The sequence below is a fragment of the Aplidium turbinatum genome, chromosome 11, assembly GCF_918807975.1.
Source record: "Aplidium turbinatum chromosome 11, kaAplTurb1.1, whole genome shotgun sequence".
Classification (NCBI taxonomy): domain Eukaryota; kingdom Metazoa; phylum Chordata; class Ascidiacea; order Aplousobranchia; family Polyclinidae; genus Aplidium; species Aplidium turbinatum.
In genome coordinates, this window is record NC_137482.1 from 20,680,658 (window position 1) to 20,708,262 (window position 27,605).

A 27,605-nucleotide genomic window follows, 5' to 3' on the forward strand; every position below is an offset into this window, starting at 1 on the left:
TCATCTTAAGCACTGTTCTCCATCTAGCGGCATCTGATGAATGGAATAATTCTCGGCAACAAGACTTCAACAATCGGAAAATTCACTTTGTCAAGCTCGGTGACCGGACGTCCGGACCAGCGTCAGTGATTTAAAGCCTCCATCTACGCGTATGCGAATTTTCCAGGATTAAGCTCAGCAAGAAGTTTTCCTGGTTCGAGGATTAATATCGGTTCAACTTTTAAAACTTTTAAGGTGAAGATTCGAACTATCAAATAGGCATAACAATTTAAATCCATTTTCAAAAAATACCTATATTTTTCTTGGCAGGTGTAGTTGAATACTTCGCAGGTAACTCTACACAAAAAAAAGAACTGTGTTCTTGCATTTTTTCCCTGCAGTGGTCTTTAGTTTTTTATGGGTTAATGTGATTTTTCTATCTTGTTGATTTTTAAAGGGTTGAGCATCATCGAAAAATTCTTAAGAGTTTTCCCGTCTCGAGTTCTCCATGCAAATTTTTTTGTTAACTTTGGAACCGGCACACCAACCAGACTATTTTGACTCCACCTCGATAGAAAAATTAAAAAAAATGAGCTATGCTCAATGAAGCATTGCAAAAGCAATAAACAACAACACAAGCCAAAGAAGCAAAAACCAGGAAGCGAAATCTCCATCCAGGGCTCCCATATGTGAGGAGAATGAGGAAATTTCCTCATACAGTATAAGGAAATCTGACTTTGAAAGAGGAAATTTAGCGTAAAATTCGCAAATTCTTGCTCGTGATGTAGCTGGAAACACATGGGTACTATGGTATGCAAGGCCTAGTTTTATTTTTTAAACAAATATTTTTTATTTTGCAAAAATAATAGAAAAGAATTTGATGGATTTTCAAATACAAGCAAAACTGCTTATCAAGTTAGTTTTTAAACTAATTTGTTGCTCGGGTGGCTTGCGATTTTGACTGGTATGATATGCAGAGATAAGTGGAAGCCAAGCAAAAAAAGGAAGTGGCTATTTTTACACAATGAGGTGTTGCCAGAGTTAGATTAAAGTTAGGAAGGCTTAAGGTAAGGCAGTGGTTCCCAAACTTTTTCAGCTTGTGGCACACTAGAAAAATTATGAAACGCTTGCGGCACACTTACGGTACAAGAGAAGAAAAGTTGCTTTAAAAAAAAATTATTTTCACGTGTTAATGTGATGGATGATTGGATGTGCTTGTTTATACGAACATATACGACTGAAATGAGGTTGCATTGTTGATAAACATACCCGCATTTCATTGTCAATTCTAAGCAGTCTCTCTCGTTTACAGCTTTTAATTTCAGTCAAAACGGAAAAGCCATGTTCACATAGCCAATCCATGAAGATGCAAATGGCAATATAATTTTGATTGCTTTTGCACCGATCATGGAATAGGATTTGGAAGCAGACAGCCAAAACTCATCCAAGTTTTTTTGTGGAAACAGCGTTTGAAAAAATGGGTCATTTCAGTTCAGTTCAGTTCAGTTGTTTTTATTTCTGACCATCATATCAAAACAATACACGTCAACATAGCAAAGGTCGAGAAAAAGGTAGAAGCGACAAAACGCGAACGTTAAAAACGTGCTTGTGACCGAAGTAAGTTATTGAGTTGAAAAAAAAATTTGGCACGGTCGCAACACCTTCAGAAAAATTTAAGATATAAGAAAATAAAAAAAAGAAAATGTTAATAAACAAAAAAACAAAAAACAAATAAATTTAGGCTATAGCTTTATTAGCCCACATAGCTTTAGCTGATATATTTAAGATTTGTATGGACAGTTGCTATGAAGATCGGCCATGGTGCGTTATCAAGAGTGCTGATGGTCTTAAGGGGAACACGTCTTGATGCGTTTAGCTCATAGCAAGAAGAATTTCGTAAATCAATGAGCTGTTCTTCTGCTTCTGCAGAAGGATTGTTTCGTTGCTTCCGAATAGTGGGAAGTAGGCTGTTGTTGCAGTGCAAGCTGAAGTCCAGACAATAGGCTCATGATTTTCTGAAGGATTTCTTGGTTATGAGTTGATTCATTAAGAGCGAGAAACGAATCAAAGACTTTCTTCGAGACTTTGATTTTCCCCCCACATTGTTGGACAACCATCAGTACAAACGCTCACCCAGCTACTGCGTTTCAACTCAAAAAGCAAAATATTTTCATCTGCCAATTAGAATATGTCTTCTCCTTTGGTTGTGTCCTTCAATTCTTTGCAAAACAAACATTTATTTACCAATGTTTCAGAGTTAATGAAGAGAATAAAAGCCAGCAGGCGAGATTTCCCAGTTCTGTCAGTAGATCTGTTAACTTGTAAAGATCATAGTACAGACAGCTCGTTGGCTGTAGCAATAAAGTGTTCGCGAACTTGATCCATTAAATCTGAGGATAGCTCTTCTATCTTTCGTGAAATTATGTTATTTAACAACGGAACTCTAACTTTTTCAGAGGAAGCACTACCAAACATTTCTTCAACAACAACAGCTAATGCCGGTCCAATTACTGTTTCTGCATCCGTGTGTGCTTTTTTGTGCTTCGCCAACAAGTGAGCCACTTTGCAACTTGCAATCAATCCTTTTTCCGGCAGCTTGAGGTAGCTATTCATGATCTTTGCCTGCTTGTTTGTTTGGGACTTCAGGTTCGCTAACTTTTGGTTTATCCTTCAATGTTGGATAAGTTTTCTCCAAATGTCTGCTAAGCTTACTGGGAACAAGCGACTCATTAGATAAGGCTTTATTGCAGATAATGCAGAAAGGTTGTTGGTTATCTTCGGGTCCTGAAGCAATAAACCCGTAACTGAACGTATTCTTTAGCAGCCCAATTATGACGTGGCAATTACCCTACTCTATCGGCAATGCCATAGTTGGTTTCATCGTCACATGTGCTTATTTATTATCTATTGAAGCAGTTAGAGCGCTTTTAAGTCGCATATGCTTGTCTGCATGGCTTATTTTAAATATTTATAAAGTTCTTTTCCAAAATTCCAAAAAGATTCGCGGCACACTTGAGAATCTGTGGCGGCACACAGTTTGGTAATCACTGAGGTAAGGGCTGGAGTTAGGAATAAGTTTAGGCTTTTGATCTTTGCCCAGGACTAAAAAAATTTCCAAATGCAAGTTTTTGTTTTCAACAGCTTTAAACTTTGCTCAAATTAGGGCAGAATTCCTTATCTGACAACACTATTGAGGCTATTCTTACACTATATAATGGAAATATAGCCACAGCCAAGCAAAAAACAACTATTATCGGCTGTGCAAGTTAATCATGAGCTCATTCTTTTTGACTTTGTATTGAAGGCCGAACTCTTGGAATTTTGAGAGATCTGAACTGTTAACCCCGATAATAAATTTTCTAGGCTGAGTTTTAGATAGCTATACCATAGTTTACTCTATTGATACTTTAAAAATTTTATTATCATCAATCAATTTCGACTACATATATAGGTAAACCGACAAATGCGCGGAGGTTTTGAAGAAACTTTAATGTAGCTTAAATAGTTCTTGCACATTTCAATTAATTTTTATCCTGTGGCTAGCCTAACATCTTGGGTACGTACTCCCAAAAAATTACGTCATTTCCGGTTCGCGTTTTTACGCAGGTAATTAAAGACACACTACCCTCATTTTCTTTTAAAAATATGAATGCGTGACGCCTATTAGGGATATGCGCACGCGGAATATCATTGCGGGGAAACCACTTAAATAAATAGGTTTACATCACCTATTGCACAATCGAATGAATGAATAACGGCTCACAGGGCTTAGGGACGTCGGAACTCTCTTCCTGTGACCCCAGCAGTGCCGGTCTTAGGGTATTTCGGGCCCTGTGCGGAATATGCTTTGCGGGCCCCAATGACAATTATCCAAATCATCCAATTCAGTAGCGTAGCTGGGTATTTTGAAAGGGGAGGGAGGTTTGAGGGCCGGCGGCCGAAGCCTGACGGCGTGTTCGCCAAAGGCGACCCCCAGTGGCAGGGGGTCTTGGGGGCATCCCGCAGAAAAAAAATTTGAAAAATTACTTTAAATTTGGTGCATTTTAAAAGCATGTTCAACAAAAATTTGGGTATGAAACTGTCTAACTATCTTTATGTTTTCTGCATTTTCTGAGTAAATTACGGGCCCTGTACAATCGCACGGTTTGCACACCCCAAAAACAGGCACTTCCCCCAGACCAGGGTATTGGTATTTCATTGAATTAATACTCCTTGTAGAATTGGTATTTCATTAAATGGATAAAGGAAAATTGCTCTCCTGAACATTTTACGTCATTCTTTTTGCTTACAGACTGGCTACTTCAGTGAATCAGCAGGCAGACATCAAGTAGCCTACCGACAGCAGGCAGACATCAACTAGCCTACCTACCGACAAGAGCCTACCGACAGAAGATTAGTTGGTTCCTTTTCGCCGCTTCCTATCGTCTGTTGTATCGCATTTGTGATCGCACTGTATATATTGCATGATATCGCAATGGGCGCAAATAAAAACATTTACTTATTGGATGGTTTTAAACCAACCATAAGAGTCGAACCAGCGCCGCTTGATCTGATTTGATTGAATCTTTATCCTAGGACTGGGAAAGCTTCTTGCAGAGCTTAATTGATTGATTGATTTGAATCTTTATCCTCGGACTGGGAAAGCTTCTTGCAGAGCTTAATCCTGGCAGTTTCGCATACTTGTAGAGGCTTTGAATCACTGACGCAGGCCCGGTCACCGAGATTGACAGAGTGAAGTTTCCGACTGTTGAAGTCTTGTTGCCGGGGAACTATTCCAAATTCCATCCATTAGATGCCGCTGAATGGAGAGCAGTCCTTAACGTGCGTTGCTCAAGCGTATTGAGTGGCGTAGCGGTCAGTGGAGTGGTGCCTCACTCTACCGGCCCACGTTCAATACTCGGTGCGTCACAGGAAGCCTCACTTAACTCTTAAAAAATTGTTGCTCAAAAAATATTGGTACCGGTAGGCTACGTGAAAATCACATCACAATGAAAGAATAAGAACACTTGATAAATCAACAAGACTAAGCGAAACACAAAATGAACAAGCACACATAAGCAGAAGAGTGGGAATGGATAAAATCGACCAACGATCCTCACGCAGTGCTTCTACCTCCGCTTTTGATATGATGTCGGAGCATGGAAAAACTTCGATGTCTTTTTGAAGGTGAGGAGGAATGCTTCCGTGGACACCTTCCTCCTTTGGCTGCATCTTCAAGCAGCAGTCGATTTCCAAGCTGGCAACTGGACCTTCCTTGTTTTGTAAAAAAAAGTAGTGCTGCCAGATCTTTTTGTATTGTATTTATTATCATTAAAACTGTTTTACTTCTGTGGCCTTATTTTATTTTTTTGCATAAATTGTCTCATATGATATAACTCTAATTTCGATCACAACTTATATATAATAGCACAAACTTTCATCAACTCGTATTCAATAACTTCAGCTCTCAATCAAGAAAAGGGTCTAATAGAATAATTTCAAATTTCTATAATTTTGTAATATAATTTCTATAAATTGTATAATTTCTAACCTCAACCCTCAATCTAGAAAAAGGCCAAATGTATAATTTCTAAAGCTAACAGAATCTAAAAAAAAAAAAATCTGTGGAATCTGGCATCAAAAAGTCCAATCTGGCAACCCTAGCACACCTGTGCTCATATGATCAGGTGACGTAATTGAATCTTCGATAGCGTGGTTCGTCTACAATGAAGAAACTAGAAGAGATTTCTTTTGTTTCTTTTGATATGACGACAGTATCTGCTCTTCGCTGCAAATCAAGAAAATATGGCGTTAATAGGATTTCTGAAGAGCCAGCAATGGCAAAGTGAATTTCCCTAACGGCAAACTTGTTAATGCAGTAAAATTAAAAAGTTAGATTTAGTTAGATTTGAAGAGAAATTTTTCTACTAAAACAAAAAGGTAAGATGTTACATTTTCTATCATTGCAAGAATGGTGCTAGTGCTACAAAATTAACCAGTTGGAACCTACAATTTTTTTGTTTGTTTATTATAATTTACACCTGCGCGCATTCGATGGTATTTTAGTTGTTACACGCATTTGTCGGTTTACCTATACAGGCCATGAATTAATCCTCATGTTGAGGGTTTCTTTAGGTAACAGTATGTATATTGTGCGAGAGGAAATTTGGAAAGAAATTAGGTTCCAAATCAAGGATAAGAGGAGATAACTACTTGGTGATAACAAAATAGAAAATAAAATTGTGGAAGCTGTGTCTCCACCACAGTTAACTTGTTTATTCATATATTTCAGTGGTCATTGGTGTTTTTGAAGTGCACCAGGTGGATAGGATTATTTTCGTTTGACTCATTATACCGATAGTAACATGATTGTGTATTAAATTTATTCGTAGGCTGCAAACTAACCTCTATTTAAATATGACTTCTAAATTTGATAGCTTTGAAAAAAACTGGCATTTTAAAAAGGTCTGAGTTGTCTGATATAGGATAGGCCAAGTAAACATAAAAATTAAATATGATATTTAGTGTGAGCAGAGAAAGCATACAACCTTCTTTTTTAGTATTAACAGTCACACAATGTGATATCACTAGCCTAAATGTATAGCCTAAAGATTTGAGAGGTCCCAGTTTTGTCACACAATTGTGATAAAATTATAATTTTGGGGCTTGTTGCTTTTAAGCCACCTGCATTTTCATTTTTTATTTTTTTGCATATGAGAGAAAGAGAAAAAAACACATAAGAGAGAAATACGAGAGAAATAGTTTTCTTCTCTTGCTCTTTCATGCAATAAAGAAAAAAATAAAATCGCGGACGGCTTAAAAGTAACAAACCCCATATATATATTTTTTTATATTATTGAATATTGATACAGTATGTTTTGTGTGCTGCATTACTCATTGATGTTTTCACAGTGATTACAACTTTTTGTTGTAATGTTTTCATGTTTTGAAATCATTAAGATTTAGATTAAAACTGAGATAGAAGATGTATGATCAAGGAGATCAAATTGAATCTGAAGAGCTGGACGCTTGTGAACAACCTGTATCATCTTCTGGAACGGTAGGTGTGACTCAGATTGTAAGTTTGAGTTCATTGCAAAATGAAGAGTCCATTTTAAATTATAAAGTCTTATTAAAGTTTGATAATACAGTAGTAAACAATAAAAATATTTGCAAGTTTAGTGTACCGGCATGGTGATGTATTGCGATATGTTTGAACCTGTGTCAATTTGATTTTATTCAATGAATGTAAAATATATAGTTGTATATGTACCCGGTGTATATCATACTTGATCAATGATGTTTTGTAGGTTTGAAAACTAAAATTGAATATATAATTAAATTAAAGTGTATCATTTGAAACATTTTATTTATTTGACTAAATATCAGATATCAGCCTAGAAGTACTGTAATCAATGAAAGTGGTTTTTATGTAGGCCCAGCTCTTGTGACATTCTAATCCATCATATAATAACCCGCTGGTTTACAAAAATACAATGTTTTAGATAAATATCATACAAACTTTTCTTTAAACAGGGAGTTGTGCCTCCATTGATTCGGATGGATACAGTGCAGTCTCTTGGAGGAGGACAATATGATGTTTTGCCACTCCCTTCTCCATGTGAAGAAGTAGATGGAGGTGTTGCATTTTCTGGAATAGGTTTGTTTTTTTTGTTTGGAAAGATTATAATAGTTTACAAATCATCATGTTTGATGAGTTTTCCTAATGATGCTCATTTTCTGCATATTATTTGCTGATGTTTGAATTACATTTTAGCATATCTGCACCAGTTGTATGTATTGTATCAACCATAGTTATTAGTTTCTAAAACCTCTACACTACAGCCTGTTTCACCCTAAAAGGGGCATCATCAGAAGGTCTTTAATTCAAATTGAAACTGTTGTATTCATATTGTACATATTCTATGTACCGTATATAAAATATATATTATATATATATCAAATATAGTTAATAGTTATTACTATCTGAATCCTTAACAGCCTGTTTCACCTATACGGATCATCAGAAGTTCTTATTCAAATAGAATAATTTTGATTCTGTAAAAATTCTATTTGAATAAGAACTTCTGATGATCCGTTCAGGTGAAACAGGCTGTTAAGGATTCACATAGTAATAACTATATTTGATTTAATTCGCTCTGCTTTGCTTTTTTGCTTAGCATTGAGCACTTTTTGTAGTATTAGTAGTTTTCATTGTTTTTAATTATAATATATATATATGTTATCTTGATATGATTTATTCTGAAACAAGGTATGGCTTAATGCAAACAAGTCATTTGAATAAGTTGGCACCTAACGATTGTTTCACATGAAACGTTAGGTTGTAGTTCTTTTTTCTAGTGAGACTTTGTTGTCAGTATAGATTATTATGATACGTTACACAATTACACATTTTATCTTTAATAATTATATGTTGTTAAAAGTGTTAAAATGGATTATCTACTTATAATGGTGCCTGTTATTATACACGAATGTGAACAATTTCTACACATATATGCACTATATATGTCATTTGTATCACAAAGAGTGGAGCTAAGCATAATAACAATTTGCAATTTCAGGTAGTTAGTTCGTACAATTTGTACACAAATATATATACATAGCAGTTTTGGATGCTGAATTGATATGAGATCTTTTTATTTTAAAATATGATTTGCATATTTAAAGGTTAGATTAGAATTGATGTTAGATGAGTGACTGCGTTAAGGTTCAGTTTTAGGTATTGGTTTATTTGTGACCAATGTGCATTGTACAGTACTCAGCTAGCAAATAGATCCCTGTATAAAGAACAAGTATATCATTTAAAATAAATTAATGACACCGGCAACACTTGTACAAACTTGTAATCGGCCAACAGTTTCACTGTGACATTGATAGGGATGTGCATTGTGCAGTCCTTTGCATGTTGATAGCTCAATACGTTCATAGGTTTATAAATTTATGTGTAATAACATCTAGACCATCCTATCTTATATAATACCATGATGTTCATTTTTGTCTGATATTTATTGCAGCATGGTGACAATTTAACTGACCTGTGTTCATGTACCATATGCAAAATGCACTACTTTTGGATTAACAACATTAGTCATTTATATATACTATTAATATGTTGCAGTGTGTTTTCAGCTTTGTTGTTGTACTGATATTCTGGGTTTGTGATTACCAGTCGTAATTTTGTGTACTTTTTCCCGTAAAGGCATAGTATGTATACATAACGGATAATGTAATATCCAAACGGCACTAGGAGTCATAATTGTAACAATGTTTTGATATCATGTGATCTTCATTGCTTGCTCATTTGTGCAGTGATCAAAGCTAGCATGTTTTTTCTCTATGACATTTCAGATTTTAAGCCTGTGATGCCATACACAGCGGTGTACAGCAGTCCAAGTCGCATTGTGGTTGGAATGTCCTCTGTGTTTTTGCTTAAGACGAAAGTAAACTGTAAAGTTACAGACGTGAAGCATGACACCACAATTCGACACACACTGAATCCTTACCTGTAAGAAATTATGTATCATTTGTTTGACATTTTGTTTTATTACATTTGTGATGTTGCCATGTAGTTGTTGTGTGAGCACCTGACACTACACCATGATCATTTGTATGAGGTATGCAACATTTGTTTAAATTTTATAAGTGTAAAACTGTTATTACTTTTTTCTAGACATTGTGTGGCTTAAACTCAAGTGATTTTTAATCAAACAAAAGATATTTCAGAAAACAGTATTTTGTGAAGTTAAGTTTTGCAAGATAGCACAAGTAAGCTACACATATATAATATATTGATTTTAAACCGTGGATTGCTTTTGAATATGGCAAGTCGAACATAGTTCATAGTTTTAAGTACCGTGAAACCTTACAACTTTGCCCAGATATCATGAGTTAGCTGACAATTATATGTTGTAAATTTTGTTGTAAAGGAGGTAATTCTTGTTGCAATGGCTTATCTGGTTTGCAAAGACATGTGCTAAAGCATGCAACAACTTAAATTATCAGACGTAATCTTTTTCATTATTTTTTTTTTGTTTTATTTTGCTGGGCAAAGTTGTCCCCAAAGTGGCAACTTTGCCCACAGCTAGTTTTTTGGCTATATTTTACACATTTAGTTGTGGATCAAGCAATTTTAACATGGTATTATACAACTTTGCCCACAAGCAGTGTTTTTAAAAATAACTTACAGTAGAAAAATAACTTTCTGCCCAATTGGTAGGGACTTTATACAATTGGTTACCCTCATGGTCGCGATTAGCCACACCAGGCTTAATGACCGTATATTGAAATCAACTTGTTTATTGAATAGAAGTTGCTAACATAGACAGTAAAGAAATATGAACAACTACTGAACGACAGTATCATCAATCATGCACCTTTCTGTGACACAGCGGCAACAGTGGATGTTACAAAAATGAATTTTTGGATACCAACAGCAAAACGATTACAATACATGTTTTACAGTTTGTGACAAATTACACAGAAAAGAAAATATTGTTTCGTCGATCAAAGATTGGTTCTGGAAGAACGCGAGATATGGCATCAAAGTCCACAAAGGTCTGATCCTTATTCAAGGGCCATGAGTACTTGTCACAAGACAAATTGTATGGGGGCCTTAAAAATTTGACTTAAACTGAATTGGAAACTTTTCTTGTGATTTGGCCTGCATACAATTTGCTATTGTCACCAGTTGTGTTTCGGGAGGTTGAACCAATATTAAATTCCACCACTACCCAATTAGACACCATTAATTCATCTTTGTTTGGTTTTGAAAGAGCTGCTGTTGTTTGCATGTCGGCATTGATATAGATTCCCGTATTTTTTCTGCACAACGTCGTCAGATGTCATATAGTGCCAAAATGTGGTGATTTGGAACGTCAACCTGGTAGACTGCACTAGTGATGGAGCCAGCTGTAGCTCTGAAACCAGAGCTGTGTGCAAGCTTATCCTAAAAATTATAACTAAACAACAGAGAAAAAATCATAGCCATCAATCCCACTTGTTTCTGCTGATTAAAAAACTGCTAGCAATTAGAGATTTAGCTGAATGAGGTATCACCTCATATTCATGATGCTATTTTAACCAATCACAGCAATGTGTCTCTTAGTGACCTGTAATCAAGTTCATGACCTTAGGTACAAACTTTATAAAAGTTACATGCAAGAAATAGGCAGTTTGTGTTCGCTGGAGTGATCATGAGGAGTGGGCAAAGTTGTACCCAAAGCACAAAATAAGGGGTCACAACCACTAAAATGCCCAAAAAAATATCAAACTTCTTTGAATTTAATAAAAACTCATTTGCACATACTCATGAATAAATATAGAAGCTTTGCATATGGAAAACACTCTGCATGGGTAAATGACCTTTGACCCCCATGTGAAATTTCCGACACATAGTTTTTGCATTTTTTTCCCTTGTATTTTCATTTGGAATTAACTTAATGAAAATAATCTTACAAAGTTATTTTTTTCTGCTGAAACAATTGATAAAATATTCATATTTAACAATATCATCCATTAAACAAAACCAATAAATCATGAAAACCGCATTGTGGTTGGATATACAAGTCACAAATTTTGGGCAAAGTTGTCCACCCGGGCAAAGTTGTAAGGTTTCACGGTACTTTTTTGTCTGACTCACTTCAGAAGCAAAACGAAATGTATTTCTAGTGATGAATTATTATCATTTCCTTGCAATCTTTCCAATTTTTTACCACCAATCAACTCCTGATTGTTTTCATTAGGTACACAGTGGAAGTCAGTCACGGCCGGTTTACTTGGACCATTCAAAAACGCTTCAAACATTTCATCGAATTGCATGAAAAACTTTGGGCGTATCGCACTTCTTTAAAACTTCCTATCCCTTCCAAAAAGTGAGTTCGTGATTTTGTTAGTGCATGTAGTCACCGCAGTTGGATCAATTACAAAAGTTTCAGTTCAAATGCATTACAATTATACCATCAAAAGTTTTAATTACTTTACACTTACATTGTTCTGAATTTTTCAAAGTACGATTCCAAATGTTGATCCAACTCTTGGTAGTGACTCCTATAATTTTTTTATTGTTCAATTCTAGTTTAATAGTTTGTTCTGACTAGAGATGTACGGTACCGATATATCGAATCGATATCTGTGATATTGGCCATTTTTGGAGTATCGACATTGGCTAAGTTTGGCTGATATTGTGACAGATATAATACTAAAAATATAAAATAAAACGCATTTGCTGCAGATTTTTTGTAGTCAACAAAAGTTTAGATTTTTTGAAGTACCGCAGCCTAGGAACTAACGTCACAATCGTCACACTGATGTAAAAAAATGACAATCTGTGTATTGTGTATAATATAAATTTTAGATACCACTACCAGACACTTTCATGACATTGTTGCTTCCCAGTCAGTAAAGCAGTGGATTGTTACAATAATTCAACATCTGTGTACATTGAATCAACGTAAAAAGCGACTAATTTGCTGTTTGGGTCCCAGTGATTTTTTTACTCAAAAAAAAACGTTTTTATTTGCAGATTATTTTATTTTTTAATTATTAAGGAGACTCAATTTCTGGGTAACCTTGTGAAGCCTGGCAAAAGCTGTAACCAAACGACAAGAGCCTTTATATTGAACATTGTTTGTTGAATACTTTTTGTATGACTATAGTATAGGAAAAACTTTGTTTAAATTTGTTTGGAGAGTACTTCACAATATGTAGATTTTAACGACCTATTTGGAGAGTTTGCACAAACCTTTATTTATTTTGAAAAACCCTAATTATGATTCCTATTTCTTCCCATTATACCCCAGCCCCAATTATGGTGACCTTTTGTAACTAGACACTACTACCCTATTATGATTATGGCATAACAACGCAGTTGAGATTGGATTGATTAAACTTTTTAAAAGGGATAATGGATCTTTACAAATATGAATTTAATAGTTTTATGCAAGGCCGTTTGTGTTCAGTCTTGTTTGATTGCCGAAACCTCAGAATATATATGCAACATTTAAAACGTTTTGTAATACAGTAGTGTAGACTGTAGGGTAGTTTATTTTACACTAGAACGTATCAAGCTTTTGAACTAAGATTAAGACACCTGGCAAATAGACTCGTTCAATTTGTAAATATATAATTCTTGTAGACACAAACAAAAGAGAAAATCTCGCCACGGCCTCACAAAACAAGAAGAGAAAATTCCTTTTTTTCCGAAAAAACCAGAAGCTTTAATATCTGGTGATGATGTTGAAAAACGAAAGGTAATGTCGAATCGATGTGCATGGCAGAATCGTTTTTATTATTGTTGTAATTAGCGTTTTGACTGGTATAGTCAATGAGAAATGTTTGCTCTGTCAATCTCGGTGATTGAACTTGTGTCGGTGTTTCAAAGCCTCTACAAGTCTACAAGTATGCGAAACTGACAGGTGATTAAGCTTTCAAAGAAGTTTTTTTTCATTCTGGAGATGAAGATTCATACAATCAAATGGGTCTGCTACTATTCGGTTGTGTCCGATTCGGTGACTTCCTAACCTCTAACCCTAACCCTAACCCCTAACCCTAAAACGGCAATGATAATTAGGCTACGGTACCCGATAATTAAAAAAAAAAATGAAAAAATCCCCGGTTAAGGGATCGGACTCACCGAATCGCACTCACCGAATCGGACTCACCGAAACGGGCCATTCCGCAATCAAATACCTTAATTTTTTATTATTAAAAATTACCGGCATACTGACAGTAATTTTTGACTTTGCATGCCCACCACCTAGGTAAAGTAAAGTAGGTATTGCTTTGCATTTACAAGTTCTTATTTTGATGCTATCTATTGATAGAAAATGGATTAATTGCTTGTCGTGCTCTGCGAAGACATGTTATCCTTATTCCACACTCCACAGTTTTTATATGTTGCACATATTCGTTTCTATATATGGGTTGGATTGTTCATAGTTGATCACAGTGTAAAAGTGATCTGTTTCCTCATGATTTGTGAAAAGTGATGCCGTCAAGGTCAACGTTTCGTGGACCCTACTTCTGAACTCCAGTGATTTAAAATTCGTTTTTTTTGTGCATTGCAGTAGCTGCACGACTAATTGCCTCATCAACAACCCACACTATCATTCTATGCGTCTGCTAGCGCACGCTACATTGTCGCACCATAGTTACACTGGACTTGTTCCCAGACAGAAAAATCCGTCATTTTTACGTCTGCAGACGTTGAATCAATGTAAAAATGACGGAGTTTGTTGTCTGGGTTGTGGTACTGTTTGCAAGTGGGAAACTCCCAAGATATGATCAACTTTCAAACTTTGCCTTTCACATGGTAAAGTTTCCGGTTTTTAAACGATGGGCAATAGCAGGCGTGCTGTGTTCAACGCGTTTTTATAAATTCCACAGAACAGCATTCCTGCAAACTTTTTGAGAAATTTTTACAGGCACATTGATTTGACACGTTGAATGTGATCATTGCTTGATGACTTTATATTAATTTGCGTCTCAAATTCTACGTCGCCACACGTAGAAACGATTCAAAAATAGAAAATTTTGCTTGCTCTATTTCTATGGGATATTGCCACAAACCGAAATTTCCTGCAATTGGAAGCGTGATAGTTCATATATTTAGAGATGATAATGTAAAACAAATTACCAGCACAAAATAGAAGGCTTGCAAAAGTGTTGTCACGCATAAAAACATCTAATGAAAGTCCTTTTTAATATAATGTATTTGAACAAATCGAAACCCAGAAGCAAATCAATCCTTTTCACATTTTTTTCTGTCTCAGATAGCAGTCAAGAACAGTATTTGCGTTTTGAATTCACGTTCCGAAACCGATCATGTACTTTAGTCTTCATGTTTTTTTCGTATCAGGAATATACGTCAAGAACACAACAAGTAACACAGGTCCATATCTTTTGCATGTGAAGAAATTTACCGATATTGTCCATTAGAATTGAGCTGGTTAAAAACTGCACAAATAGTAAATCACGTTGAACTAAATCAATTTCACCCAAAATGCAAACTGTCAATCGATTTATTGTTAAAAAGGTGAAGTTTCAATGATAAGACAACATTCAATCATCTTTCAGACGCACCTAGTAGAGTTAAAAACGAAACCAAGTTTCAGTTTCGAAACTTCACTTCACATATGTTAGTGACTGGGGGATAGCTCAAAAACGTTCATGATAGTTCAGAAGAATCATTGATTGTGACTTGTGAGTGACGATCACAGAAATACCGTCAAACACATCATGAGTAAGACTAAGTTGTCTCAACCCAATTAGAAAATCGTTTTTTTTTTTAAATTGATTCAACGTCTGCAGAGGTTGAATCAATGTACAAAATTGATTTGTTGGCTGGCTATAATCTACTCCATGCACAATGGTGGGAACGTTTTTTTCCAGAAGCGAATTATTAAAAAATGTCAATCTACCAGTGCCCTGGTAGGAAATACAAAAACATGTGTGAACATTTTCTAGCAAGGAGTAACTTATCAACTAAATGCAATAGATTGAGTTTCGCTTTTGGCAGCATAATCGTTGCTTACTCCACAATGTAGAAGATACTTACGATCTATTTAGGCCTGATGTTGCGAGTTCGCTGTGGTGGTAGTGGTTTGCACCAGCTTTTGGAACACAGTTACAATCTTAGCCATGTGTGCTATTTATCATAGCACATGACTAGGGAACTGTGTTCCGAAAGTATCTACATTTGTGAAGTAAGCAACTAAAGCCCAACTCTGAAGCGCATTGAATTTTATTCAGCATCATTACCCAGCTAGCAAATCAGTGCCTGTTTTTACATTGATTCAATGTCTTCAGATCTCCAGGCAATGTAAGAAATCTGACAAAAGTCAAAACTACATTGTTTCTTACAAACAACCTGATTACACTTTTTCGTTGTACGAAGTGTTTATTGTTGGCCCAGTACCAGTAGTCAGGGTTCAAGACCTGTGTACCATACCAGGGACAGCGGTCTGGATTAGACTTCAGAGAGGGTATCGATCAGCCATTGGTGCAGTGTGTTTTGCCGCCTTAATATAGCACACTCACAGCACTGATTACGTTGTTTCTGTTATCGTTTTCGATCTGAATTTCACTTGTTGAAAAGAAAAGAACGCACAAAGTCCAATAGAATGGAAAAAGAAAATGCAAGCATTATTCAAACAATAATCCAGGTGGTCCATTGCCACTGGCCATATAGTGCCTGATCTAATACAGACGTTGATGATAATGGTCTTTCAAATATCTCTGTTATTTTGATATGCGCATGCTGTCAAGTTAAATCTACAGTATATGAACCAGAACAAACAACCGACTTCCTAATTTAATTCGTCCTGCATGTTACAATTCACATGTGCGTTCTTGGTAGATCGGTTAGGAACTTATATAAGCCATGATTTAAACATACAAAATAAGTGCCACGTGCCTGCCCTGCATGCACGTTCATTCAATACACTCATGTTATTCTGTATATACTTTCGTGTTTACTGAATTTGTGCGCCTTATGCTGGGGCGGTTAAGTTGCGGAAGTTGTACACAAATGATATCATAATTAGCCCACTGAACACTTTGCATGACGAAGTCATGGATACAGTGTAGTTCATTGGATGTTAAATCGTTTTTTTTTTTATACTTTTTAGACAATAAACTATCACTATCAACAGCTGGAAATGCGCAACTTTAACTTTACGCGAATGACATGTAATGAGAGAGTACGCCTTCTTTCCTGTCATTTTTTTAGGTGTTTTTGGAATATTTCAAAGATCAGCAATGCATGGTGTTTTGCAGTCAGTGGAATTTACCTGTCTATGCGTTTGATATTTCTATTGCTTAGCGTTTAGTTTATGACAAATGTTTTCGGACTAATATAGTTACCTAAACTTTACCTATTCATGAAAGATCCTCACTTCCTTTGCTAACTTATTTCATTCCTACAAAAAAGATGTTGATTTAGATCTTGTCTTACAGCTCAGTTGACAGAATTTGGCCATGTTATATCATATCATTATATCGTCTAACAAGTAAATAACGTCGCTAGATTCTGAGTTAGCGATATCCTATATTGTTAACTGAGCACAAACTAAATTTAAGAACAATTTGACGTTATGAGTAATTTTCTGATGCAGCCAAACTTGTTTGGCCAATGCTTCACCCTAAATTTAAATTTACCAATTTAGAGTAATACTTCTATTCCTTACGTTAAACAACGTTTTTTTTTTTGTTTATTTTTCTAAATTTATCCAGTGGGTTGTGGGTTTTTACCGTTTTGTACAAATAAAGGTTTTATTTTATATGTTTTCTTTCAGAACCAGCTTGAGCGGTATCTAAACGCCATGTTGGAAAGCAGACTATATAGAAATCATACCATAACGGTAAGAACAAGCTCTGTCACAGAACTTGTTTGGTGGTTTTATGATTTGCGTTAAAGCTTTATAAATGTACGAAAAAAATTCATGCCCTACATATTTCAATTAAAAATTTTTGATCTTCTTAAATCTACAAAACTTCAAAAAGTGGTTTCTATAGTCAGTTAGTAGACAGACTTGCAAAAGAACACGATTTTTCTTCCTGCTACAAGAGAGTCAATTTACCAAAACAAACTTTGTCGCGTATTACGAATTATCAACACATAACAAAGAATAATTTCAGATTTATAAAATAATGCTTTTGTGGAAAGTTAGCCTACATATACCAGCTACTTTTTTGTTCCCATAGATAATCAAAACGTATAATATTGCCATTTATAAGATATTGAAACATGTTTTTAGAAAAAATTTCTGGAAGTCAGTCGGCTGTCGTTCGTTCAAGACCTTGGTTTAAAGGGAAAGTAAGTGTTTGTACAGTGCTTAAGGATAAATATTTCAGATGCAATTGAATAGGCTATATATTATTTACGTACATATCTGTTTGTCTCAGCTGTCTGCTCTAGTGTTGTTTTTGTCCTTTGATCAATAGAAAGCGCTTGCATTTCATTGACTTGATTTGTAAACGTTGAGGCAAGCTAGTAATGCTCGTTGCTCAAGACACCTTTGATTATTTTTATGCCTTTTGGTTGTTAAACTTTTTTTGCTTCGTTGAAACTTGCACTTGCTAATAACAGAACATCGAATTATTGAAGAATTGGAATGTGAAGAAAGTGCTGTTGTGAAAACAGAACTGACTATCGAAACGTAAAACAGAAGTTGATTTGCTTGTCTTCTGTTGATGGCATCCCAACTATTCGCACTGTGAAAGCGTAGTAATTTTGATCGGTAGCGCTGCATCAAGCGTAAAGTTTTTTTGTTACGATGAAAAAACGCTTTATGTATAGTTGCATTGTGCAAGTGTCGGTATGTAGTCGTGCAAGTGTGTATATGTATGACGGCTGGATAGTCAAGTGGTGAGAACCCTGGTTCGACGTTCGAATGGTCGTCATGCAAAGAAATTTATTCTCACACGGGAGTCAGTTCAATCATATATAGCTAAATATCGATTTCGATCAGCTAGAAGCGAGATCATCTTCAGTTAAGCTTATTCAAATTAATCAGATTCTCAGGCCCCAAATTCAGACACTTCAAGAAAAACGCACCATATCCAACAAATACGAGGTGGTTTCTTCAAGTTCCCTGGACCCTTGGAATAAATACGGCCCTTTAAATCATCCCGGATCCAAAAGTACCCTTTAGACCTCCCTGTTAAACTATTGCCGGCAACCGCATAGTTAAAATGCGGTTGTCGGTTGTTACAAACATTGTGTCGGTTACAGTTGTTAAAACATTGATTATGAGGTAGATATTAACAAATGCCGGAAGCTCCGGCCAGAGTTGACATTTTCTGGCCGGACCATCCTCCCTCCGGCCAAAATCTTGCCTCCGGTTCATCACTAGCTGCCATGAATAATGTTGATTGCTGAAATTGAAAGTTGAAGTACTACAAGGCAACAACAAAAATTGTATGATACATCAGTAATCAATGATCATTCTCTACCCTTAATAGGCCTATTCTAACACATATCTCCCTTTTGTCAACTTTTTATTTGGACATTGATATTTGAGGTTCAAACGATATAATTCTATTAATCGAAAATCTTTGACTTTTACACGAGTAGTCGAGTACTCTTTGCTTGTGAAAACCGGCCGTGACCGGTCACAGATTTCTTTCTGCTGTTGCTATTTATCCTTCATATATCTGTGGTTTCGTCCAACCTCTATTGATTGTTTTGTTTTTATTGCAAACGTTATCACAGGATCAGGTTGATAATTTTCGCTTCAAGTGATTAAATTTTCATGTGCAGCATTAATATTTGACTATATCGTTTCATTTGTCAGAGTTGCCCGCAAGCAATTTTTCGCAATTCAAATTTACTCTTTTGGGTAAGAAGTTTTGGAAATACTGTAACACGCATAGTCGCATACTGCAAAGTTGTTGAAAGTTTGAAAACTTTTACCTCAGGAAGTTTGTTTTTAAAAATATCCAGCTTTTTTATCCATTATCACTGTGTAGCGTGTACTGGATTATGACCTTTGAGTAACTGGCATCGCTGAAAGGTAAAAACATTCAACTTTTCAAAGTGAAGGTTTTCGTGTCATACTTCCGGATTTCATATTTACTCTTATTTGTTTAGAGAAGGAATGATCAAGAAAAGATCTGGTGGGCGCAAAGTGAGACATATTGAAATATTTCCCAGATGGGATAAAAGGTATTGGTACAATGCATTACTGTGTCAACCTTGATCACAACTTTACTGTCAAATTAACATTTTGTTTTCTGACAAAAGTAAAATACATTAGTTAAAATTGGAGTTGTGTTACTGTTCATTTATTTTTGTGAAAACAATAACTTTTGTACTTTTGACGATTTGCGCACTATTCCTAAAACTATTTAGGCTAGGCAATATGCATTCATGTGAAAAACAACAATTCAGTGTTTTTTTTTCATTTCTAGCAATAGTTGCAACAAAACAAATGCTAGAATAGATAACAATCCCAATGAACACTCAAACCTTGCAGTGTTTATTTGATTAGTTGTTGAAAATAACACTTTTGAAAGTTTTGAGAAAAAGGTTTGTTTCGTCACAGGTATTGCCACAAGATTTTTCTTGAAAAGCTTTAAAATTTTCTCAAATTGGAGCAGAATTCCTCATCTGGCAACACTAGTTTTGTAAATCTGGTCATGTCCTTTTAACAAAACTGAGTTTTTTTTTATAAAAAAAAACAACCCAGCCCTGTAGCTACCCCAGTACCGGGCAGCTACCCTCTACAACCCTGCTCAGTTTACTAAATTTGCAAAAAGTAAACGATCACAGATGAAGTTAGATAGAAATGCTCCACTTTTTAACTTTTGTGTATTTTGATCATTAGACCTACCTACCATATTCATCCGAGCATGAGCGGTGAGCGTATAAGACGCAGAATTTTGTATCAAATGTTTACTCACGAAGCCGGAGTGCGACTTCCACAGTGTGGCTTAGAAATTTTGTATCATTTTATCAAGCCTAAGTTGCGGATATAACTTATGCTCGAACAAATACAGTAGCATGCTCTTTCCAGGTGGTTTGTCGTGAAAGATACGTTTGTGGCATATCTTGACCCCCACCAAGCAAAATTGAGGGCAGTCCTGCTCTTCGATAGCAACATGAACATCCAGCATCAAAACCCTTCAAAAAAACTGGCCATCAGCAACAGTTCAAGAAGGTATTAAAGTTTTGTATGCGCTGTGCATGGCGACCTGTATCTTGTAGTGAGAAATTTTGTGCTTAACTGCAAAAATCAGTTTTACTTTTCAGCGGTCACTTTTCACATTTAACTTCAAGAATTTAACCGACTGCAAAGTGCAACGTAAAATCCCAGTTGCCGACTCGTCTAAAGTGATTGGGAATACATAAATTGTAATGTATTGCATTGAAATATGATGTGGGAATATTTTTCGTGTTTTGTTCATGGCTGTTGTGTAAGAAACGATACACAGATTTTATGGTATGACATCATTTTACAACAGGAAATGCGTGTTTTTCTTTTAGAAACGTTTAACTTACTTTACAGTAGGCGAATGCTGCAATCGTTTGGGAATTTTTCATAAACTTTGTACCAATAAACACTAAACAATACTAAATAAGATCACATTTTCTCATGTACAGAATGCCAAAATAACGTTTCTATCAAGCAATTTGAGATCATGTCCAGAGGCAGGTCTGAGTATCAAACTAAGATCTTGGAAGCCTTGTACATAAAACGTCACAATCCACTTTTGAACAGACAATTGTATGCTTGCGGCTCGTCTTTCTTGCTCTCTGTATTTTAAAATTAGTTTTTTCGCACCTTGCCTTTCTACCATATCATGTGATCTGTTCAACACCTTTTGATGCAGTTACCTTTGATTCTCGTGGAGCCTATATCGTTGAGTTTGAGCTAGTTAGAAGTACTGTGCAGTTTTTGTCTTTTCCAGTTTATAGATTTAGTTAACTGCTGTATTGTATTTTATTCAGATGTAGTTAAGTTGTATATATATTATTCCTGAAGGCTGAAAAGGACATCTTGTGATGTCGAAAACGTTCGATACTTAATTTGTTGCGTAGTTTTGTGTTTCTATATGTAATAAACTTGAAGATGTTAAACTTGATCACGTTACTCGGCTTCGTATGCCTATGGTTCAACAAGACAAACTCTCTACCGAAGCTCTAGATACTATATAACTACTACTAAACTTTATGAATACTATAAATCAACGTTACCTAGTGGTTTCACTTAATGTTTGACACTGTTCTCGCTCTGTTTGCGTTGTAACAGTTTGTAACTCTCTAACATACTTTTCGTTTTGTTGAATAATTATGTGGTTTTGTACCAAGTCGTAGCAGGTTAATATTTTTGCCATGAAGTGTCCCAGACAGAAAAATTTGTCAGTTTTACATTGATTCAACGTTTGCAGACGTTGGTTGACAAAAAATGATTTGCTTTCTTGGATCTCTCGTACCCACTTTGAATTCAGAGTATGTCAATTGTCATTAAGAGTGCTGCCAAAAACACTGCGTTGTGGTCTTAGCCGGTGTCAAACCTAAGTTCAAAATAAATATATGACAAAGTCCAATTTGAAATTCTTGCGTTACAGATCGCGATTTCGGGTATTGAACCCTGTTCAGTACAATGAAGTTGTACTGAACAGAGTTCAATATCTGAAATCGCAATCTGCAACACTAGAATTTCAAATCAATCAATCAATCGTTTATTTATCAAAAAACAAAACACAAAAGTGACATAAAACAATAATACATACAATGTTGAGGTTTTGTTATTGATAGGGAGACAACGAAACGACCATACGGTCAACTAGTCAGTTGCCACTCTGGAAAGAATAATTTGAATTATGAAACTAATCAACAATTTAACCAAATTAGTTACAATCAAAAAAGAAAACACAAACAAGACTAATACTTCGACTAGTAGCTTACAATTAATTGTCAGCTTCATAAAATTGTGTGCGAGATTTTCCAACAAATAGTAATCATGAAAATCAGTGGACAGTGGACACCATGACAATAGACATTGTTGAATGTGAGAGCTTAGGCCAAATGAAGACCCACTTATCAAGTATCATAACTTTGCAAAGCTGATGCTTTGCTATGTTTTTTGAAATCATAAAAAGATAACTTTTTGAGATTGCTTGGAACCTCTGACCACACCACTGGTCCAAATACTTGTATGGATTTTTTGCCAAATTCTGTATTAGTGCGTTTAACAAAATAATTATTGTTTGCTTGATATCTAGTATTATGGTTGTGGATGAGTGAAGAACTTGTGAACAATGCACAGTAGGCAGAAGGGTACAAGTTCATGCAGACTCTGAACATGTGTTTTTTTACTTCCAGTGTACATATGTCTTCCAGCTTTAAGATATTCATTTTAAAAAATAATGGACTGGTATGGGCTCTATAATCGCTTTTTGTGATTATTCTTATTATTCTTTTTTGCATTTTTCTGAGAGGGTCTAGAACTTTGTTGCAAGCTTTACCCCAGCTAGTAATGCAATATTGAAGGTGGGAGTAAATTAAAGTATAATAAACGGTTGTCAATGTGTCTGAATTCACATAATCTCTCAGTTTTAATAGTGCCCAAGAACCCTTTGCAACTTTCCAAATTGGACCTTGTCATATATTTATTTTGAACATTGAATTTCCAGGCAATGTATCTTTTGATCCGTAATTGGGTTTCTTTCTTGCACCAGCTTGACTGGGCTTGTAGCTGTTCTCTAATACGTTAAATTGCCTGCCCCATTTTTTGCATATCAAACCTTAGTCTTGGTGATTGTAAAACGTCAATTAAACCCTCTCGCCGCTCAGCCAAGCTGAGTAGAAACATTTTTCCTTTACGTTTTTCTATTTTGTTTTCTACTGTCAAAATTATTTTTTACATTGATTCAACATCTGCAGATGAAATCAACATAATCATAACACTGTGTCACAATAAATGGGGTATGTCGAGAACTGAGATATGAAATATTCATTCCAGATGTAATTTTGGGCACTTATTCTTCATTCCAAATTTAGCAAAATACGCTATAATATTAGCAGATTTTTTGTCCAAAAGCTCCCAAATCGCTATGACAGCAGTCTAGTTGAGCAAAGCAGGCATTAGCAAAAAAGTATCGAAGACCGTCAAAAAAACATATTTGTTGACAAAATCGTCCCATCTTGCTGAAGAAATCAAAAGTTTATTATTTTGTTTCTACAATGGACATTGGATATGGAACCTGAACTGTCTCACTACGAAGAATGATTATGATGAAGTCAAGATGCAGTTAAGTTTTAGTTTAGAAGCGTGATCAAATTTATTCATACTTTAACAACTAGTTCCTTTGCTCAACTAGACTGCTATCAGCCTATCACAGCGATTTGGGGGCTTTTAAACAAAAAATGCCCATATTTAGCTTTTTTTGCTAAATTTGGAAAGAACAAATTATGTAAATAGTTCAAAACCCTGTCGTGATAGAGCAAAACTGATCTCGAATTCGGAATTAGCGCCCAAAACTACATCTGGAATCGATATTCATATCTCAGTTCTCGATATACCGCATTTTTGTGACACAGTGCAATCAATGGAAAAAGAACCGATATTGTCGTCTTGGGTTATTCCAAGCCATGCGAGCATCAACAGAATATGACAAAAATCCTGTTTCATCGCAGATTAAAAGTGAACTGTTGGACTGAAAGACAAGCATTTGAGTGGAAGCGACTAATCGAGAACTCAGTTAAAAACCACAGCGCTGGATTAGCCGATAAAGCAATTCGTCTCCACTCTTTTGCTCCCCAAAGGAAAGACTCTTTTGCGCACTGGTGAGTGTTTTTAAAAGCGATTTATTTCTTGTTAACTGACCATTTTATTAGTCTTTTTTATAGCAAGGAATGAATTGCACCACAACCGCCACGTTGAATGTCATGCTTTATGTCTCATTAGCGTTGCACAGCACTTAGGTGAGAAGTGCGGTGGAATTCACAATTAGCAGAACACGGCCCCAATCGGTTACAAGATCATATCATGGTGATGAGCTCAGCCAAAAAATCAGTCTTTTTTACATTGATTCACATTTGCAGACCAGACGTTGAATTAACGTTGAAAAAAAACTAATTTTCGGATTGACAATAGGCTTGAAAGTATAAAAATTGACATCTGTCATGCGTCTGCAGACGTTAAATCATTGTAAAAAACGGCTAATTTCCCGTCTGGGTCATTCATCCTTCGTACAATAGTTCAAGCTCTCATTTGCCTTATTCTCCCTAAGTTGAGCGCTATTTTTGATATGTTGGCGTCGCGTTATTATTTCACTCTTCGCAGAGTCGTGCGATGTGACAGGCGAGTTTAGTTGAAACTGGTGTTTGCGTAACCACAAGGAAGGAAGTTATCAAAATCATATGAATCTCAGTTGTCAAGTTTCATGTTTAACTTAAAACACATTGCATTCATATGTTTGGTTTACACGCAGTTTGCAAAGTCATGAACTGCATTGTTCGAATCCTTTACGTTAACTTTGGATATTTCACAATCAAAATGCTGATTTAGTGCTGACTAATCCTTTGTGTTTTCCAAAGTTCTTTCAGTGAAAAAAGAATGACACGATAGGTTCATTAAATCCATCGGTAACTGCATCACTGCTCGTCGTCGTGTGAGCCTCTGGGGCCGATGGTCTGTCCTTTTATCACCCCAGATTGACGATGTTCCCAAATTACATTGGAAGCCTACTAGAGAGCAGCCAGTCTTTGGTTTCATCATCCAAGACTCGTAGACCTTCCACTCCGTAAGGTGGCTTGAAGATGGTACAGTCAGTTATGATGTGGTCTGCGGTCTGTTCCTCGGCACCGCATTCACAGGAAGAGGCCATTCCCCATTGGTGCATGGTTAAGCGGAAAAGTCCGACGCTCGTACGAAGACGGTTGAGGCGCACCCATGCCTGTCTTTGTAGTGTCAGGCCGATGCGTGTGTCGGCGTCGGAGATGAACGAACGGAGTCTGGTGGTACCCTTGACTTCCATTCAGAATTCTATTGATGGTCTTCGTTGTATATTTATGTATCATCAGCTTCGTTGATCAGAAGTTGAGCGTCTGGCACGAATGGGCGTCTCAATTTCAGTCGACGGGGGTACTCGTTTGGGGTAGCAGAGGTCTTGTAGTGGAGAAGATGGTTAGGCTCCAGTGCACGTCAGCCGAGAGATAAAGTGGCTTCTTTGCGACGAAGCTAAGCAGGTTGGATGCCAGCGAGAATGAGGAGATTGTCCAATGGTGTGGGACGCAGGCATCCTGTCACTGTGCTTAGGGCGCTGTTTATGGCAGTGTCGATGTTTGGCGCTGTTTACGGCATCACTGCTCAGCGGATGAGAATGACGATTATTTGTTGACTAGTTTGAACTGCCACCTTTACTTTATCGACTTCATAGCTTTTTGTCATCACTTAAACTGCTGCTGTTGCCAGTAAATCTATTTCACTTTATGCTAAGAGCAAATTTTAACTGCGTTACAGTCTGAAGTATCACAATTTTGCTACAGAATATTATTAAGAATGTTGCCTTGCAGGACATAAAGCAGTTGCCTTGCATGACATAAAACTTATCACAGTGACGCAGCGTTTCGCGTAATGCAAGCTTTTAGTCGATTACAGAATCATCACTGGAAAGTTTAGCAACTTTAAAAACCTTTGACTTTTATCATCGACTCCTTGATCCATGAAACCTTGCAATAGCTGCAGGCCTGGACATGTTATATCCGTCATAGCAAATGTAAATGCTTTGAGTAGATCTTTCAATTTTGCGAAATTTTGTAAAGCTTCCAGCGTGTTAACAAAAACATATTTCACAGGGTTTTATGCTGTTAGTTTATTTCCATTAGTAGTTTAAATCGGGAACGTTTTGGCACCATTGTGTGTCACAATAACTGATTGATCTCATCTTTTTGCATTAAATAGACGCAAACATCATAAGTAGCCATATTTTAACGTTTTATAGGTTTGTTGATGGGAGAAGTTACTTTGATGCTCTTGCTGATGCCATGGAAAATGCAAAGGAAGAGATCTTCATCACTGATTGGTGGCTGTCTCCGGAGATCTACCTCAAACGACCAATCACACGCGGAGATTACTGGAGACTGGATCAGATTCTGAAAAGAAAAGCGGTAAAAAAACAAGCCTCAATTGAAACTTCAATGCAATTTTAGACATTTTTTCTGTAGACGTATGTACCTCGTCCCAGAAGGGTTGTTTTTGTAAACATTTTCTCAAGTATTAGTACCATCTATGCTACAAACTTGCTTGTCATGAAAGTCTGCATACAATGGTAATGCGTTAAGCACAAAATCTGTTATGAACGCAATGTATTTCTAGATTAGTCGGCGACGTGTGAGAGTTTGCTTGATGTTAAATCAAAGTGCTGATTGCCAATGTAAAATTTTTTCTTGATGTATCATTGAATTTGGTGCTTGCAGGAAGAAGGCGTGAAAATCTATGTCCAACTCTACAAGGAAGTTGAGGTCGCCGTCAATTTAAACAGCGAGTACACGAAACAAACTCTCTTGAAACTTCATCCAACCAACATCAGAGTAATGAGGCATCCCGACATATCGCCAGGTGATGTATAGGAAGCAATTTTCGTAAACCAGCTACCTGTATTAAGCGATTCTCTACCCAGCTGGCTAAATTCATTTTTCTGACATTGGATCAACCGTCTGCAGACGTTAAATAAATGTCAATATCACAAAATTGTCCATCTTGGTAATTTTTGGAACATATGCCTGCATATGGAGAATGCGTGTTTGACGAAAGATGATAACTGTAGTTTTGTGTTAGCTAATAAAGACTTTAAAAGGCGCTTATATATGATAAGACCTAATATACGACCATTCAGCCGGAACGAAAGAACCTAATGGTAAATTGATGACGTGATAGTCACCAATGTCACGTCATTAGTTTTCCAATCATTGAAGTTGTACAATAGTATCAGGGAACGATTGAGCCGACGCCACAACCCAGACAGCAAAATCCGTCATTTTTACATTGATTCTGTAGACGTTGATATAATGCAAAAATGACGGATTTTTCTGTCTGAAAACAGTAGGCTACAGCCATTCTTACATGATTTAAAGTATTCAATGTGATAAGACGTTAAATCAATTCAAAGATATGTCAATT

The 27,605-nt window shown here is 36.2% G+C and overlaps 1 protein-coding gene and 1 long non-coding RNA gene across 2 annotated transcripts in view; both read left to right on the forward strand.

Annotated features, from left to right (window-relative positions):
• Positions 1 to 628: 628 nt before the first annotated feature.
• LOC145779222 (uncharacterized) lies at positions 629 to 4,570 on the forward strand. Its single transcript, XR_014290540.1, has 3 exons — positions 629 to 789; positions 2,436 to 2,580; positions 4,271 to 4,570. It is a non-coding gene; the product is annotated as an uncharacterized LOC145779222 (long non-coding RNA).
• A 2,373-nt stretch (positions 4,571 to 6,943) lies between these two features.
• The window catches only part of LOC145780311 (phospholipase D1-like), a 33,845-nt gene continuing 13,183 nt past the window's right edge, over positions 6,944 to 27,605 (forward strand). Inside the window, exons 1-12 of the mRNA XM_082592014.1 lie at positions 6,944 to 7,018; positions 7,495 to 7,618; positions 9,328 to 9,484; positions 11,721 to 11,849; positions 13,112 to 13,226; positions 17,271 to 17,336; positions 17,733 to 17,791; positions 19,568 to 19,642; positions 20,493 to 20,636; positions 24,119 to 24,268; positions 26,428 to 26,593; positions 26,903 to 27,044. Of these exons, the coding sequence (XP_082448140.1) occupies positions 6,944 to 7,018; positions 7,495 to 7,618; positions 9,328 to 9,484; positions 11,721 to 11,849; positions 13,112 to 13,226; positions 17,271 to 17,336; positions 17,733 to 17,791; positions 19,568 to 19,642; positions 20,493 to 20,636; positions 24,119 to 24,268; positions 26,428 to 26,593; positions 26,903 to 27,044 (1,402 nt within the window). The remainder of the gene's footprint in view (positions 7,019 to 7,494; positions 7,619 to 9,327; positions 9,485 to 11,720; positions 11,850 to 13,111; positions 13,227 to 17,270; positions 17,337 to 17,732; positions 17,792 to 19,567; positions 19,643 to 20,492; positions 20,637 to 24,118; positions 24,269 to 26,427; positions 26,594 to 26,902; positions 27,045 to 27,605) is intronic.